The 18,930-nt window shown below is 44.8% G+C and overlaps 1 protein-coding gene across 3 annotated transcripts in view; it reads right to left on the reverse strand.

Moving 5' to 3' along the window:
* Window positions 1-2,498: 2,498 nt before the first annotated feature.
* The window catches only part of LBH (LBH regulator of WNT signaling pathway), a 31,167-nt gene continuing 14,735 nt past the window's right edge, over window positions 2,499-18,930 (reverse strand). For all 3 annotated transcript variants that reach the window (XM_070512351.1, XM_014866447.3, XM_014866446.3), the window contains one exon: window positions 2,499-5,108. In XM_070512351.1, the coding sequence (XP_070368452.1) occupies window positions 4,920-5,108 (189 nt within the window). In that variant the 3' untranslated portion in view covers window positions 2,499-4,919. The remainder of the gene's footprint in view (window positions 5,109-18,930) is intronic.

Here is an 18,930-nt window from a genome sequence, read left to right on the forward strand (position 1 = left end):
ACTGAGGATCCTGGACATTAAGAAACTGGCCTCAGATCATATCTGGAGGGATGAGCAGGACGTGGATGCAAGCCTGCCTGAATAACACAGCAAATTCACCAGCTGCCGCCCAATGCTCCTCCTTTAGGGAGAGAAGAGGCAAACTGGGGTGAAGTGGGGGCTGTGTTGAAGGGATTGGTCAACTATGAAAAAGGATTTTTTTTTTCTAAATGAGTAGTTATTCTATTTAGAAGGTCACAAGGAGACAATGGGAGAAAGAAGTGAAGACTCAGGTTTGCGTCCCCCAGGAGACATTTGTACAAGAATATCTGATTGTTCCAGTACCATTTGTTGAAAAGACTATCCTTTCTCTGCTGAGTTGCCTTGGCACCTTTGTCAAAATTCAGTCAACCACAGACATGTGGGTTTATTTCTAGACTCTATGCTGTTCCGTGGATCTGTGGTCTGTCTCAATTCCAATACCACACTGTTTTGGTTACTGTAGCTTTGTAGTAAGGTTTGACATCAACATTTGAGTCCTCCAACTTTGTTCTTCTTTTTCAAAGTTATTCTGATTATGCCAGGGCCTTTATATTTCCACATGAATTTCACAATCAGATCGTCAATTTCCACCAAAAGGCTTGTTGGGATTTTGATTGTGTTGAATCTGTAGATCAACGATGTCTATTTGGAGAGAATGGACATCTTACCAACATCGCGTCTTCAGATCCATGGACATACTGTACCTCTCCATTTATGTAGATCTTATTTAATTTCTCTCAGCAGTGTTTTGTAGTTTTCGTTGAACAGGTTTAGCACATCTTTTGTCAGATTTATCCCAAAATTATTTATTTATTTTTGTATTGAAGAAGATTAGCCCTGAGCTAACATCTGCTGCCAATCCTCCTCTTTTTGCTGAGGAAGATTGACCCCGAGCTAACATCCATGCCCACCTTCCTCTACTTTATATGTGGGACGCCTGCCACAGCATGGCTTGACAAGCAGTGTGTAGGTCCACAGCTGGGATCCAAACCCTCGAACCCCAGGCTGCTGAAGTGGAACATGTGAACTTAACCACTGTGCCACCGGGCCGGGCCTAGTAGTTTATATTTTTTGATGGTAAGTGGTATTTTAAATTTAAATTTCCAATTGTTCGTTGCTGCTATATAGAAATGCAGTCAATTTTTGTATATTGATTGATCTTAGATCCTGCAACCATGCTGAACTCACGCGTCAGTTCTAGTAGCTTTTCCTTTTTTTTTTTTTTTCAGATTTCATAGGCTTTTCTACATAGACAATGTCATCCGTGAATAAAGACAGTCATCTGAGAGGCTGTGTTCTAATAAACTCCATCCTCAGGCTTCAGAAGGAAATAGAGGGACAATCCAAGCTGAAGATGGTCGAGACCAGCAAGTTACCCCACGGGAGCAGATCCATAGACCTAATGGTTCTGCTTAGGCTAATGTTACAATGGACTGACATTCTATTAACACCAGGGGACACCCTCAGTGTAGATCACTTGATTATCTATTCTCACCATGGTTATGAGCCCAGATGTAGGCTGAGTAAAGGCAAAAATATCCAGCCTCGGGTTAGAAAAATGTCACCAACCCCGTCCACAAAGCACCACCTTCCCTCACTTCGACCTGCACGAAACTCCATCACAGTCTCCAGGCCTTCCATCTTGCCACTCCAGTCCCATCTCCATAGAGCCAGACGGCATAAACACGTAAGTGACAGCATTCCAGCCCTGCACGCAGAATAACACAATCCACCCTCCCCAGCAGGCCTAAGCAGCCCTCTGGACTATTTCTTCCCCCTCTCCCCCAGCCAAGCTCATGCCAAGCCTTCTCTCTGCGGGAAGCATTCCCTCCACGCACCCTGTTTTCCCTGCCTTCCACTCACCACATTTGTCGTTTAATTTTACATTAACACAGCGCTAGGAGGGCTGGGACCACAACTCTTTTGTTTATCCCAATGTCTTAACAATGCCTGAGAACTGCTCAGTTGAACAAAGTAAATGGTTTGAATGACTGCCGAGCTCTCTCCAGCTACATACACCCTCATCTGCTCACGCCCAGCCTTTGTGAAGGAACTTACCCTGTATCTCGGGTGTTTCTCTTCCCTTAGAAAGGTGGCTTAAAACTGTGGCTGCATGTTAGAATCTCCTCAGATGATTCTAGAACATAGTAACACTTGGACCTTCCGGCAGCCCACAGAAATCCAAGTCTCTGGGGGTAGGACCCACGGATTTTCTTTTTTTTTTTAAGCTCTCTTGGTGATTCTGATGTGCATCCAGAGTTGAGACCTACCAGCATAGAAGGAAAGGCTGTTTTCATTCAGCCAGGGGAGAAAGAACCATCGAGGGGGCTCACCCCGGAAAGGCCAGCAGGTGGGCTATGTCAGGAACCCCACCCACCTCGACTTCCCCCAGCTCAGCCTCCTGCCAGAGCTGCAGCTTAGTCCTAGGCTCTGTTCATTCCAGTGGAGCAGGAAGAAAGCAGGAAACCAGACCAGAGTGGAAAGCATTTTCAAACTTTATTTACAACTGTCACAGTGACAAAAAGTAGTTTGGAAAAAAAAAAAATGCTAGTTTCTCCCTGAGCCTCAAAAAAGAACAGATAGAAGTTACAGGAGGTTCATCTTACAACAGGCATTTTTACTGAAATATTAGGGGTTTTTTTTCAATACGATCAGTTAGAAATACACACGTTACTTAAAAAAAAAAAAATAGAGGAGGCCAGACAGGAGCTCAGCCATTTATCCAAGAGTGGCTGGGTTCCCCCAACAGGCTCACCGCTGAGGGTTCTGACTTCAGCTGTCAGCCTCTGGCCCACTCAGACTCCAAATGGTCATACAAAGGGGTCTAGCGACCAGCAAAAATAATAAACCACCTCCATAAACACACATATACACAAAGTAGATTTGTTATGCAGTTTACAAGCACGTTCCCATCACACGGCAAGACCAGGACAGATGATAGAGAGGAGCAGATGAGAGGGGGACACAGAAACACGGGATTTTAAAAGGCAAGACCCCATCCACAAAGGGAGGTGGGATGAGAATGCAGCTGTGGGGAAGGAGAGCGAGGAGACTCTGCAGCCAAAACAGAAGGAAAGGGAGAGCGCGCATGAGAGAGAAACCCCACAGTGCAGGCTGCAGGCCTCTCCGCCTTCCACAAGGAGCTGGAAGAAGTTATTGCCATTGGTGTGTAACACAAGCAAACAACACAGAGGGAGGGAGCAGGGGGCTGGGGTGAGCATCGGCTCCCCGGAACCAAATCCTGCTGACCGGCAACAGCACACCTTCATCTTTTGTCTTCGTGCCTCAACATTGCCCAGAGCCACACTGACCTTGAGGTATTAAATACATCTCTACACTCAAATTCAAAACCGGGGTCAACCTGGACCAACTGGACACCTGAGGGGACATGGTCGGTGCCTTGGCTCCAGGGAGGCTCTTGAGCCCACCTCTTGGTCACTCAGTCCTGCTCTGAGATGGAGCCAGTTTGAAGTGTGTCCTGCAACCTGTTGCACCACATGGTCCCTAACTATGACAAGAAGCTCTAAGTCCAAGGCTAGCTTTCTCATACAACAGCCCTTGCAGTGGACAGGTGGGGAGGTGGGGAGGGGTGAGGACCACTGTTCAGTGCTCCCTCATCACACCGTCTTCCCACTGGCATCCAGGAACAACATGGGGAGAAGCCAGGGCTCTCAGGACACCCTTTGGTTTCAGACTTCGATCCCCAGGCTGCTATACAAGAGCCTCATCACCCCCATCCAAAATTCCCAGCTTAGCCAGCTCTCGGCACCTGCGTTAAAGCTCACCTCCCCAACAATAAGCAGAAAAAGCCGCCTCTGCTCGCCACTCAGCTCCCACCAGAAAAACAGGCCACGCGCCCACAGGGGAGTGGCGTTCAGGCTGGCTGGAATCCACAGCACTCTGGGAACCACCTCTGCCTGACTGCCGTGGCCAGGGACCAGGCAGGGTGGCGGTAGGAGAAGGAGCGAGCAGCCTGGGAGAGCCCACCTGCTCTGCACTTCCACTCAGACTGGGGCAAGTCTGGGGAGCTGTTGGGGAGGGCCCTTCATGTGCAAGTGTCCACTTCAGGGGGAGCAACCAGGGTGGGAAGTGTTCTCACTACTCCAAAAGGGCCAGGGAGCAAAAAAGATAAATCAGGGGAGAGAAGCTCAAAAGCCCTGGCTCCTAAAACCCTCCCGGTTACCGCGGGTCCGTGAACACGCCACAGCGGGAGCACAGGGTCGGCAGAGAAGGAACAGGGAGACCTTTTTCTCTCCTGCGCATCACCTCCAGCTGGCTTTGCAGGCAGCCAGTTTCCATGGCTCTCCTTTACCTGCCTCCCGGTATCAACACACCAGAAAAAAAGCAAAGGCAGCAGTGGGCGAAACCAGAGAGAGATGAAGACTCTGTTTTCTGATGCCCCAGCAGCCAGAGAGAAGGCTCACTGGATACTTCCTGGCTGTACTTCTCTGCTCAATGTCTTCTTTAAAACGTGCGTTTTCTCTTTCGTCTCGTGTTTGTTTTCTTACCCCAAATCTTCCTCGCTCGCTTTGCACAGCCCCTATGCCCCCCGCCCCCAGAGCCCACTGGAATCCCACCACGGCCTCTAGCCTGCTTGAGTTCAGATAATGATCTCACAGGCGCACCCACTTCCCCACATCCCCCACCCCTGCTCTAAGCAGCTTCCTTTCTCAGAAGGCCTTGCAAATTGTCGCAGAGGGCTCCACTGCCCGACACATTTCAAAAAAAGAAAAGAAAAGAAAAGAAAATCAACTCAGTGATTTGCAGGTGCAAAACGGAAGCCATCGTTTGACATTTTCAGAACTATTGTGGCTCACTCTCTTCTTCCATCATAATGGGAAAGAACAGTTCAGGTACAGATGCTGTCTGGCACGACCCCGTGGGAATTGGCGGGGACTCTACTGCTCCTTGCTCTCTTTCACCGTCTCTTCACAGTTGTCCTGCTCATCCTCCTGGACCAAGAACTCCTCAGGGGGCCACCGGAGCTCCCCGCTCTCCACCTCCCCCTCTGTGGGTTCCACCACGATGGAGGGGAGGCGGTCCTTCAGTTTGCAGCAGCGGTCGAAGTCTGACGGGTCGGGGAAGATCTGAAATAAAAGCAGAGCGAACACCGGTCACATACAGATCCAAGCAGAGAAATCCCATTCCTTCATCTCTCAGACACACAGAGAACTGAGCACCCGCTGTATGCCAGGGACGGCGCTCTGCCCTCGGGATACTCAGGGGCACAGGCAGGAGCCAGGGAGTAAATTCTCGGGCAACATAGGAAAGCATCCCTCCGCAGACTCGGACTCTACTCCTGAAGCTCAAAGTTTTCAGGGCAGTGCCACAGAGTCTAAACGGGGGTGTAGCTCTGTTTGTATTTTTTATTTTATTTTCAAATGAAAGACTTCAAAATCATGTCATCCACAGTAAATCACACCTCTATTTGCATCAAGCATTTTACTCAAGCAGTCCAAAGCAGACAACAGGTTCCACGACATGAAATTCCTCCCATGTCGATTACTGGCACCTAGTATGAGCCAGCTACCAACTGCTTTGCATATATAATTTTGAACCAACACAGACATGCTGAAGGACAGGTGTTGCTGTGCCATCTTTAAAAAATTTCAGGCTTGGAGAAGGAGGTTGCCTAAACCATACAGCCTGGAAATGAGAGGTGGTCGACTGAGATTCTAACCATGTCTGTTTGACTCCCATGCCCCAATGCCACCTGCCCCTCAAGCACATGGGTCCTATCTTGCTGCAACTGTAAAGTCAAGGCCAAATCAGGGTTGAGGGCGTGGCCCCAGCCACAGGCAAGCTGGGAACAAAATCCCAGGCTCCTTTTTCACCTGTGAACAACTCCTGGCTCCTGGACGGCTCTGCACCTGGAAGAGTCTGTTTCTCTTCCCAGAGTCCCGTCAACGAGGCTTGTTTTTTCAATGCCTACTGTGTGTCCTACCCAGAGCTGGAAGAAATCCCAAACCAGGCTATAAAATCGAGGGCCACGTCAGGCTCTGTGGATTCCCTTTGCACACACTGCCCTGTGACTACCGCTGACCCAATTCTTTGCTTAAGCTCTTAATCTGATGGGCTGCTGGCCCCTTGCCACTCACAGTCCTCAGTGACACACCGAGAGCCAGAGAGAGGAGTCTCTGTCTGGGACACGGGGGCTCACAGAATCACAGATGTCGAAAGCCACATGGCACCTTCAAGCCCATCTCTTCAAACCTCTCCATTTAATAGACCAGGAAACCATGGCCCAGAGGGGTCAGGAGAATTGCTCAAGGCCACACAGCTTGTTAATGACAAGAGAAAGGAAAGCAAAACCAGGAGTAGGTGGAGACACACACATGAAGAGATCCTGGGGCTTGCCTGAGCCTGGCTCAGCTTGAGACAGGCCCACGGCAGCAGACAGGTATCCTCTGTTCTCAGGAGGTAGGAGAAATGCTCTCCTACAAACTCAGGCCATCTCAACTTCCGTGGTGCCTAACCTTACTGCACCCCAACCCCAAGCAGTGCTGTCCCAGTCAAGTCACTGAGCACGTCACAGGACACGTGAGGCTTCTGGGAATCACGGGCCTCAACAAAACCTCCCCAATCCCTGTAGACGAGTGATTATTAACCATTTATCCAATAAAGCCCGATTGCTAGGGATTAAGCCTTAAGCCAGCTGCACAACCAGGCATCATTAAAGACTTAACAAGGCTCATAAAAAGTATAGTAATGGCAGCCAGGAGGAAAACAAGCCGGGGAAGGGGTTTGGCTAGTGGGGTGAAAGGAGGCGTGGGGAAAGTTCACCCCTACTCCGGGCTTTCTCTTCCTGATGCGGCCAGCCCTGCAGTCCTACCCTTGGACTGTGCTCTGCTCACGGATCCACAGGTACCGATAAGGGAGAGGGTCCGGTGGCCTCTATGGGCCCCTCCTCACTTCTCCTCTTGTGGAGCTCAAGCCCCTCCCTGGGGGTGAGGACACAGGCAGCTTCCAAGCACAAGCTTTTGGGAGTGAGCGAGGGGAACCCCAACGCGTGGAAAGCACGCCCTGGTTGACAAAGCTCTTTCAGACATCACCTAGATCTGCTGTTTTCAGCGTCTGTGCCTTTTGGAAAATGAATGGATGCCTCTGGGTCAACACACCCATTTCATAGATAGAAAACTGACCAGGGAGAGTGGGCAAGACTCTGAGCCCATTCAGCTGCTGGAGGCCCCAGTTTCAGGCACCAGGATGACCACCTGGGCTGCCAGGTCCAGAAGATAAGCTTCCCAGTCTGGACAGTTGTTCTAAATCCTCAGGACCCAAGACGGAGCTGTGAAACATCAGGAGGGGATGGACGCCTGGCCCGGCACAGACCTGGGCCCTGCCTCTGCCCTCTGCCCTCCAGGCCAGGGCAGCGCCCACCCTGTGACTCCCTGCTGAGAGATGTGGCAACCGGATTCTAATGATGATCCCCCAAGCCCAGGAAGAGCAAAAGGGACAAGAAGCAGCAAGGCCGGCAGAAGGACGAGGAGGACGGTAAGGGCGGAGAGTCCATGATTTCATTTCAGGCTGGGAATAGGTCTTTAGCTAAAATTAGAGGAAAAAATGTTAAAATGATAATGATGATGATTATAGAAGATATGCCAGGGACATTTTCTGAGTAGCATCTCAACCTTTACAATAATCCTATGAAGTATGTAGTGGTGTGATCCCCATCTTATAGATGAGGAAACTGAAGCACAGAGAGGGCAGGTGACTCGCTTAAGGCCACAGGCTAGGAAGCGGTTAAATGGAGACCCAAACTCAGATCTATAAGACTCCCAATGAGCCATTCACTTGATGACACGTTGTGTCAAGCCAGAGACCCCACTCTCCCTATGTCCTTGACATCAACTGTATACCTTACCAATCCTCTCAACCACCTGTGTCTCGGTTTCTCTTTTTGAGAAGCGAAGTGACCTTCTTGTCTCACTAGATAGGTACAAGGTTTTGGCAAATACAAAGATAAAACGCTTTGAGGACATAGGCTAAATTCAAACTGGCATGTCCTCTTTGGAGCCGTTTCAACAGGACAACGGTAAGCGATCTGCGAGCAAGAGGCAGCGGTCCTAATACAGTAATTAAAATAACTCCAAACAATGCCTTTCATACCCAGAGCGGCACAATTAAGCCTTTTAAGTCCTTGGGGGAAGTCTGAGCGTTGAACTTCTGATACTGCTTAGCTGCCAGAGAACTTTGCTCCTGGAATTACTCAAAGCAGGTGCCATTAAAATTTTCCTTTTACAAAGCCTGTTAATTGCATTTTAAAAAAGCACTATAATCATCTAACCCATCAGAGATTTTATTTTATTATCAGATAACGTCAATTTATGCCTCTGAAATGGTAGCTTTCTCCACAAACAAGATGCACCCAGAACCAAACAGCTTCTCATTTCCTTACACGCAGACAGAAAGCCTCGCAAAGTGTTGCTGAGTATTTTGCCAGCACAATCTTATCTCCAACAGCTGCTTAAGAGGCTGACCCTAAGGAGGTCAAGATTTTTCCACTAAGTCATGCTTTTTAATCATGTAGGCAGCAGAAAAATGAGAGGTTGCAACTGCAATTTGAAGGGGTGGGGAAGGCAGTGGAAAAAAGGACTCAAGTCAGACTTGCCAAGCACATGACAGGTACAGTTGAGGCGGCAGGCCAGCCCAGTATGCTGTTTGCCTGCAGGAGCTGGCAGGGAATAAAGAACTGCCCCTGTTCCAAAAGGAAACTGCTTCTGGTTAAACCTCTTACACCAAAGAGCCCTTTCTCGCTGGACGGAGAAAGGAAAAAAAAAATCTTTTTCTCTTCTCTCTTCAGCAAAGGCTCATCTCCAAGAGTCCAGAAAGGAAGCTAGGGAGGCTCTGAGAAGCATTTCCCACCCACACCCCCAGGGCAGGGCAGATCTAGAAGCATCCATCCCACACTGGGATTCCCTCAGCCCTGCCCCTTCCTCTCTCTGCCAACACTGGACTGCACATCCAGCTGTCACCTTTGGCTGCCAGGGCTCATGGCTTGGATGAAACTAATAGACACCAAGTCCCTCCTTTGCAAATGGAGTGAAGTCTTGAAGATCAAACACACCAAGAAGATCCTAGGTCCCTCATGTCCCCTGTGTAGGAATAGCAGGCATTCAAACTTGGTAATGGTGAAATTTATAGAACACATTTCTTCAGAGGCATCCTTTGCCAGGTGGCCTTCAAACCCAACAGGCCCTGACGTTCGGGGAACTCAAATGAGTTCACTGGAAAGGTCAAGGGAGCTTAGGACCTTCTAGGGGGAAGAAATGGTCTGTGAGATATAGTTTGGATGCCAATATACTGGAATTTCTGGTTGTATAGATCAGAGCTGTCCAATAGAACTTTCTGTGATAATGGAAATATTTTCTATCTGCACTGTCCAACAGTAGCCACTAGCTGCATGTGGCTATTGAGCACTTGAAACGAGGCTAAAACTTTTAATTTTCTTTAATTTTTATTAATATAAATTTATATGATATATGTAAATATAATATAAAATTAAATAGCTACATGTGGCCAGTGGCTACCACATTGGACAGCGCAAATAAATGGTTAAGTATGAGGAGAATGAAAGCAGGATTGTCCAGGAAAACTCAGGATGTTTGGTTGATGGACCCACGTGGGCAGCCTCAGAGCAGAGAAGTCTGGGGTTGAGTGTGAGCTCCTGCAGATGAGAAATTAGTCAATAGGCTCTTTGCTTAAGTATAAAAGTTGCCGGTCAGTCAGCTCCCATTTCACTCCTGGAGGGGAACTGAAAGGTAATACCAGGGCTCCAAAGGCCTGAAATTTGGGGGCCTAGCTATCAACTGTCTGCCTCTAAGCCAGGTGACCTAAACCTGGCTGCCTCTGGGGTGGGGACAAGAGAGAGATGTCTGGCACCTAGGATGGAAAATGTGAGCGATTCTGGTTGGAGCAGCCCTGCCCTGTGTGTGTGCATCCATTAGCCGTCATCCCTGACAAAGGACCCGAGCTGGCCACAAAGAGGGAGGAGGGCTCCGCAAAGAGCTGAGAGATGCTAATAGGGAAAGCGGACACCAGCAGGTGGAGGAGATGAAAGGTGGTTAACTGGACACAAAGGGCTAATTACTAGCTCTGCAAGCTGAGACCTCGGCAGCTGAGACATCCTGCTCCTCTTTGCTGGGGTGGAACAGAGGAAAGAGGCATGCTAGGGTAGGGTGGAGAGGGGAGGTCGGGCAGAGGGCCTGAGATGAATAACCAGGTAGCTCCCCAAGGCACTGAGAGGGATCTGCTTCAGCATACAAAACCACACGGTGAGCCTCTCCCCTCTCTGGTTCCAAAGGGAAAAAAATCAACCTCAAACTTGCTATGGAAAATCACCACTCCCACAGGTAGACCTGAGTCTGAAAGACCTGGCTTTTACCTTGCCCCCATGTCGTCTTATCTTTACGACCGTAGTCAAGTCATTTTAACTTCTCTGAGCCCCAGCTGCCTCCTGAGTTAAACGAGGAAGGAATTTCCATTTTACAGTATTATTGGAGGGATTACAGGATGCTGCACGTGGGGTGCCAGCACAGAACCCAACAGGCTCAAAGATATGCAGGCCCATCCTCCTCCTGTCCTCATCTATACATTGGGATTAATCCCAATTCCCATCTTGTATGGCTTTGGAGTTCTGAAAACTTTAAATTCCTGATGACGATTCTTATTAGATAAAGCTGGGGTCCCTAAGGAGCATTTAGAATAAGAGACCGGAAAGTCAATAGCTGTGGCTTGGGACAGGAGCAAATTAGCATTCCTAGGCTTGTGCTCACAAATCCTAGGCCAGGTTCTTTGGAGAAATGGTTGCAACTTCATCACTTCCCTGCAGTGCCTCTGTTTTCCCAGGGCATGGGTTAGGCCAGCCGGAAGGGAAGCCACTGCTTTGTCCTGACCCCAGTCTTTCAATGGCAGCCCCTGCAGCTAGAGGTCTTCCCATTACACACCTCCCCCTCAGCCCACTCCAGGGCCTGCCACCTGGGTAAGTCAGACCCTGTCCTGCCCCTCAGCTTCCCGAAGTCTAGAGTTCTTATTTTTCCTGGAGAACAACAATGGATTGGCTTTGTGTGTTTATTCCTTCCTAGGAGGAGCTGGTTTATAACAATAGGCAGATCTCTACCAGCATCCTGCTCTGCCAAGGGCTGAATGAATGAGCAGCAGCTAATTCAAATGAAAAGTACACCCTGTTTTTTGTCCTCTAACAATATGTGAAGGCAAGAAACATGTTCTTTGGAATTCTTGCCTCCCACTATTTTATCATCATCATCACCATCATCATCATTATTATTATTTGTATTTTACTGACTTTTCAAAGTGAAATGTGGCTGGTAAGAACAGAAAGAATTATAGCAAAGGGGCAAAGTGGCTACTGTCTGGATTCAGAGAGGGAAGAACATTCTCCAGTCTCCATTCGGATGCTAGTCACCTTATTCTCCATCCTTGAGACTCTTACCTCGCTCAAATCTGCCCTGGACCGGGACTGTGGGGTATCCACCTCCCCCTCTCCTAGCCTTCTCTGCTGTCTCTAATCCTATAAGAGACTTGAGCAGAGATTTGTGGCTTTATAACAACTGTTGGTTCTCCTTCCTTTGGATTAAAGAAGTTTAAGCCTCCAGCCTTGAAACTTAAAAGAAAAGGAAATCCTCTGGATAAACACCATCTTTCATAAACATCTCGCAAACACACACCCATCCTGCAAGTCAAGACTTCCAAATTCCATTAATTAGCACTAATTGCTACTATCTCTGAGCCCAGCTGATGGGGCTTTTGGAATGTTAGAGAATATTTCTCAAAGTTCTCCAGGGCAGTAGATCTGGCATAAGTGATTTCAAATACCCACATCCTATCAACTATGTCATCACTGCCCTTTGGAGAAAAGATATGCCTCCCAGTCACCTCTGGGCCTCCAGGGATGACAGCTCCCTTTCTCCATCCTCCTCTATTGGTACTACCCAAATGTCCCATAGTCACACCTCCTCTCTCTCAGAAAGCCCAGACTGACACGGCTACCATTTCCAACCATTCCCTCATTCTTTGTTTTGGAGACAAAAATTTTGGATATTTGGCCTGGTCCCACCACCTTCTCGTCCTTTTTTGGAGTTCCCTTCCTACTCCCTACCACATGGCTTCCAAACCATCCTTGTACAGAAACAACTCTTTCGAGTCTCTAAGGACTTCATTACAGCCCTGCCCCATGCCCTTTGCTCAGCCCTCAGTCACCACCTCCTCTGCAGCACACTACCAGACCAGTCAGCCTACTTCATGCCTTAGGCTCTCTCCTGATTCTCATGACACTTCTCAGGTCCACCTGACCTGTCTAACCTCATCTTCTCTGTGCCTTCCCTGGACTCGATGTCACCCTAGGCTTTTCTTCAGACTCAGGCAGCTTTCTGGCTTCACCTGTCCATCTCAGACTGAGGATTCCCAAATCTGTAGCTGAACTTCCACATTTCCCACCATCTGTGAAACGTCCCCACTTGGATGATGTCCATCACCTCCAACTCACCTTGTCCCAAAGTGAGGTCATCAGCTAACTTACCTGTCTTTAAGTTGAAAACCTTTTAAACTCCCAAACAGGAAGCCTTGCTTGATAGTAGGTCTTGTAAAAGAGACCTGGAGACTTCAGTTGATCATAACTGCAGTATTGACGCTAAAACACTGAACAAACAGGGCTCTATTCCTGCAGCTCCATCATCTCATGGAGGCCGTCTATACCAAGGGGGAGGTGATGGTCCTGCTGTCCTCTGATGAGACATATTCTGTTCAGTCTAGAGTAGTGGTTCTCAAAGCTCAAATCCCAAGTTCCTCTCAGGGAGGGAGTATCCATGGAGTTAAAATATTTTCTTAATAATACTAAGATCTTATTTGCTTTTTTCCCTGTGTTGACACTTGCACTAATGGTATAAAAAGCAACAGTGGGTGAAATTGCTGGCACCTTAGCAAGAATTAATGAATGCAGTGGCAGCACACTGTACTTATAGTCACTATATTCTTCACCACCTCACACTCACAATTTTTAAAAAACTTAATGTCCTTGATGAAGCAGTAAAAATTAATTTGTATTAAATATTGACTCAAGTATATGTTTTTTCAATGTTTTATGTGACAAAATGGAAAGTCAGCATAAAACACTTCTGCTACATATCAAAGCACAATGGTTGTCTCGAGGAAAAGCACTTACGTGATTGATTGCAAGCTGAACTAGCCACTTTTTCCATGGAACAGCATTTTTACTTGAAAGAATGACTGACCAACCAACTACAGTTATTCAGACTTGGGTATTTGGCACACATGTTCTCAAAAATGAACAAAACGAGCCCGTCACCTCAAAGAAGATGACTGATGGTATTTGTTACCAATGATAAAATTGAGCTATCAAGCAAAAATTAGAATTTTGGAAAACTTGTATCAGCCACCACAAGCTTAACAGTTTCCTAATACTTGAAGAATTTCTCATGAGACCAGTGGAGATACTAGCAAATGTAATTTTTTGATATTATATAATGAAATGTGTCAACATCGGGAAGATCTGTATAATTCAGTGAACCTGTATTTCCAAATGATCAATGTACCACATTACAAAACCATTCGTGGGTAAGAGATTCATTCAAAGTGCAGGATGGACAAATGGATTTTAATGTAAGAGTACAAAAAGTTCATTGATATGGTTTCAGATTCCACGTTGCCCCTAACTTGTAAGAAACTACCACTTGTCGAGTTTTGGTGAAATAGCAAAGAAAAATATCTGAAAAGGCTATTAAAATATTTCTTCCATTTCTAACTACACACCTGCATAGGCCAGATTTTCTTCATCTACTTGAACCAACACCTATCACAACAAATTGAATGCAGAAGCTGATATGAGAATCCAGCCATCTCCTGTCAAGCCAGATATTTCACAGATTTGCAAAAATGTAAAATAATGCCTTTTCTCACTAAACTTTTTTTGTTTTGGAAAATATATTTATTTTTATTAAAAAGTGTTATTTAAACCAACCTGTAATGGTTTTATTGTTATTTTAAAGGAATTAATAAATAAAAAATGTAAACACTGTCTTAATATCAAAAGATATAACCTACATAAGCAAATATTTCTGGGCTCCTAAATAATTTTTATAAAACGTAGAAGGGACTGAGATGAAAACGTTTGAAAACCTCTGACCTAGGGAAAAACTAGCCCCTGGAAGATGACCACATAAGTCAAGGTAGAAAGACAATATATTTTAAAACTGGAAAAGATCTGAGGAGAACATAAAGGGTGCCTTCAAATATCTGAAGGGCTGACATGAAGAAGAGAGCAGATTTTTTTAACTCCCAGGGGCTAACGTAGGATCAGGATGGAGAATTTCACTTCATTACACAACATTCCAACAAAAATGATAGAACCAACTCTCTCCATCGTAGATGGGGAAAATCAAGGCCCAAAGAGGTGATGTGAGTTGTCTGAGATGACACAGATAGCGGCAAAGCCAAGATTAGAAACCAGTTATCCAAATTCGTAGTCCATAGTCCTGCTGTGCTGAGAGGCTCTGAGCTCTATGTCACTGGCAGTGGCCAAAGAACGTCTAGGTGACCCCATGCCAAACTACTGTAGAATGCATTCTAACGTCTGATGGGAGACTGGCCCAAGCTCAAAGGTGCCCTCCACTCTGAGATGCTATGGTGCCACATTTTGATTCCAAGGAGAGAGTATCTATCTGTCCATGATCTCCAAACTTTTTGTTTGTGTACTCCCTGAAAGAATTTTGAAAAACTGTGTCTCCTTTCATATGTTTTTAAACTGACACATAAAACTTCTGAGATATTATAAATATTAATATTTTAAAATAAAAATTATATACCACTCTTTTAAATATACTCAACAGCTTATAAATACTATAGCAACTTGATATCAACCATCACCTAGTAAAAAATCTCATGAACAAGCTCTTATGTCAAATCTTATTCCTTTCTCTACTTAAAACTCTATTTCCATTCTACTTCTCCATAGAATCTTATCTTAATATATTTTTATGCTTGAAAGTTTTTAGTCATTAGCTTTTTTTATACTTCCCTACAATAGAAAGATGTATTTACATATATAAATCGACAGTTAATGTTTTTATGTCCTGTGACCCTAAGGCTTGTTAGTAAAAAAAAAAAAAAAAAAAATCTGGATTGACATTACAGCTATTAGTTTATAACTGATCAATAAACACACCACAAATAATTTTTAAACACAAAGGTAATTTTCTTGATTGGTCTTAATGTGATAGATAAGTGGCATTTATGGAGCTTCCTAGGCAGTAACGTTTTGAATGGTCCATTTGTTTCATGCCCCAAAGGTTTCTATACCCTGGGAAAAGGCACCTTAAAAGATTCAGGCTGGCGAGAGGCAGGCCCTTCTCTTATAAAGGGGAGTGGGGCAATCTCGACAGGAAAGGTAGGAAAAGAAAATTGGTGAAGCCTATCTTCAGGAAATGCAATTTTAGAAAAGCCAACCAAAGGAAGCTGAAGATGTGGAAATTGATTTCCCGAAAATACTCTGCTGTCACATCCCTTGGAAAGTTTCTGTGAACCCCAGGGGCAGCTGAACTCCAGTTTCAATGCTTTGTTTAAACGTGAAGTGGTAGACACAAAGAAGCATTATTAAGAAGTATTTTGGTGTGAAAACTGCCAATATTAGGATGCCAAGGAAAACAGCCAGGAAGGATCCTGTTGCTTCAATTGCAATATCTGAGAGGACAAATGACCAAAGAAATTCAGGAATCATAATCTAGTATTCGCTGATCTTTAAGAATGCTTCCGTCTAATATGTTCAACTCTTGAAGAAAAAGAGTCCCTCATCTAACAACAGTGACACCAGCCTCAGGAAGTCAGACACCAGCGTCATTATTCCTTCATGTCCACATACACATTATGGCTCAACTATATTTTTTGTTTACTCACTTGTTTAAAATATATTTTTTTTAAAATAAAATTCTATCACTACATAAATAAAAAACGAACATTACTTGTCATAGGTAATACATAAAATACCATAAAAATACACTATGTCTGTGTAACACCTAAATTAACTTCGTAACCACCAGCAGTACGTGGTCCTCCTGGAATATTGGCCTAGGCTATTGTTGCAAAGAACCTGGAGCCTTGCAGGGTTGTTGGGTAGAAGGCCCTCGGTACTGGGCCCAAGACTTCAATCATGTTCAGATCTACTTCTAAGAGCCCAGTCCATCCTTGATTCCAGGAAAGCAATATCTCTAAACCATGACCATTCCATGAGCCAGACCTGGAATCCCAGGAAAACCAAGATGGCTCAGGGGACTAAAGGTGCATCTGTCCAACTTTCATGGGTCTCCAGGCTGAGGTGACTTCACTTGTCTTCTTCAAGGTCACACAGTGCTCCAATGTCATTAATAGAATAAAGGAGACAAGTAGGGCAATCGTCGACCCATATACATTCGTAATCCACAGAGTGTGTCAACATACCCACCACGCTACAAGAATATGATCACCAGCTATTTTGCAATGCTGGCTAAATGTTGCCTAAACATCATCAATTGCTATCATCTCTTCTCAAAATAAGCAATTAACAAACTAGAGGAAGATATATAACATCTCCTAAACACTTTAAAATAACCAAACACCTTTCTGACTCTATCCACAGAGCTCCTCCATTATCCCATCTCCCTAGAATTTATACCCCTGAGATTCTATTTGCCAGAGCTTTCAATGCTGGGAGCTCCTATTTTGAAAAACTCTTTTATTTGTTTTCTGTTTTTAAGGTAATATATAATCAAGAGGCTTAATGATGTTGAATCTCTTTGAATCAGTAATTCTACTTCCAGGAATTTATTCCAAGGAAACAAATCAGACCTGTGCAGAGATTTATGTAAAATGATTTTCAGAGCAGTGTTCTTTATAAAAACAAAACATGCCACAACCTAAATATTCAGCAATAAGAAGTGGTACATAATAAAATGAAATGCCATTTTATAAAGAAAATCAAATAACAGGAACATAGTCACAATATTTTTTTTTTTTTGAGGAAGATCAGCCCTGAGCTAACATCTGCTGCCAATCCTCCTCTTTTTGCTGAGGAAGACTGGCCCTGAGCTAACATCTGTGCCCATCTTCTTCTACTTTCTATGTGGGATGCCTATCACAGCATGGCTTGCCAAGAGGTGCCATGTCCACATCCAGGATCCAAACTGGCAAACCCCGGGCCACCAAAGTGGAACATGCGCACTTAACCACTAGGCCACCGGGCCGGCCCATTATAGTCAGTGAAAACAAGATTCACTACAGTATATACAGTATTATCTCAACTTCATAATTTTAAAGGTAAATGCATAGAAAAATACTGGAAGTAAACATACCAAAATGTTCTGATGCTAGGAATATGTGTTTTTTTTCTTTGTACTTCTATATGTTTTCCTAAATTTCTAAAAGGAAGAAAGATTACTTTTATGATTATAACACACACACACTCTTAAACCTTTTGACTCAGAAATTCTACTCCTAAGGCTCTGTTCTAAGGAAACAGTATAAACTATGGACAAAAATGTATATATAAAATTATATATAAATAATTACATTATGTATGAGAAAAAAGTATACAATCTAAAAATTTCATCTATTGAAGAATGGCGAAAAAATCACCTTGTAACTTTATGATATAATATTGTGCAGTTATTAAAAATGCTGGCTTTGAAGGATTTTTAACATGAGTTGTACTGATGTGACGCTGGCAACTTAACATACTGTTATGTAAAAACACAGAACACAGCTCTGTGTGATTTGGGCTACATAAAAACACAAGTGCATTGGAAAAGAAGGCCAAAGATGCTCAAACATTAACAGTTATGATTCATGCATGGTGAGATTATGGTGACTGGAAAACAAAAAGTTGAAAGAAGAAAATTAAAATTCCATATTGGACATATTTTACTTTTAAAATTTGAAAAGTAAGCATAAGAATAAAAAAATGCATACTTTATCAATGAAAATATGAAATTACTGAAAGGGGGGGAAGGAAAAGAAAAATTTCCTATAATTACAACATTCCAATCTAAAACAACCAACATTAACATTCCACCGCCAGCCCTTTTGGTCATGAGTGAATAAGTGTGAGTGTGTGTATGAGTTCATGTGAGTGTGCGAGGGTGTGCAGGCGTGTGCTTGCGAGTGTGTGCGTGTAAGGGTGAGTGTGTGCATGTTTGGGTGAGTATGTGAGTCCCAGCAGGCACCTGGCCTCTGTTCATAGGGATCAGTGGCTGAGCTTGGCACTGCCCACACACCTTGGGCTAATGGTCACCTACCAAATTAGAGCTTATACACAGGGCTGTGTCTCAAGAAAATATTTAGGAATTTAGGAAAACCAAGGATGACTCTCAAATCTAGGGTGGTGAGTGTTTCAAGATCTCCAAAGTAAAGGCAGAAGGTAAATTCAAGATTTACTATTAATTCTGTTTGGGAAGCATCTTCAAGTACAAGTTAGGAGAAAGTCAGACCTAGAGACCAAGCACCTGGACTGAGGTTTGCAAATGCCCTCCTTGCTCAGGTCAATTCTACTTTAGGTGAAAGATCCAGAACTTTCCTTCCCATTGGCTTCAATAAAATTACTGGCAGAGAAGCAAGTAGTCAATGCTGCTTCAGCTAAATGTTTGGGTACTTCTTCTATACACTTGACCTAAAAGGAGCTTCTGACAGTGCAAGGCAATTAATTCTAGCAGGGAGGAGGCCAAGAGAGCTCCCAAACTTCCCTCGAGGGCAAAACGCTAGCTGGACAACAGTTGGGGGAAATTTTTGACAAATTTTAATTTTTTGTTTGTTTATTTGTTAGGAAGACTGGCCCTGAGTTAACATCTGTTGCCAAGCTTCCTCTTTTTGCTTGAGGAAGATTGTCGCTGAGCTAACATCTATGCTACT

Source organism: Equus asinus, chromosome 6, assembly GCF_041296235.1.
Source record: "Equus asinus isolate D_3611 breed Donkey chromosome 6, EquAss-T2T_v2, whole genome shotgun sequence".
Lineage (NCBI taxonomy): Eukaryota > Metazoa > Chordata > Mammalia > Perissodactyla > Equidae > Equus > Equus asinus.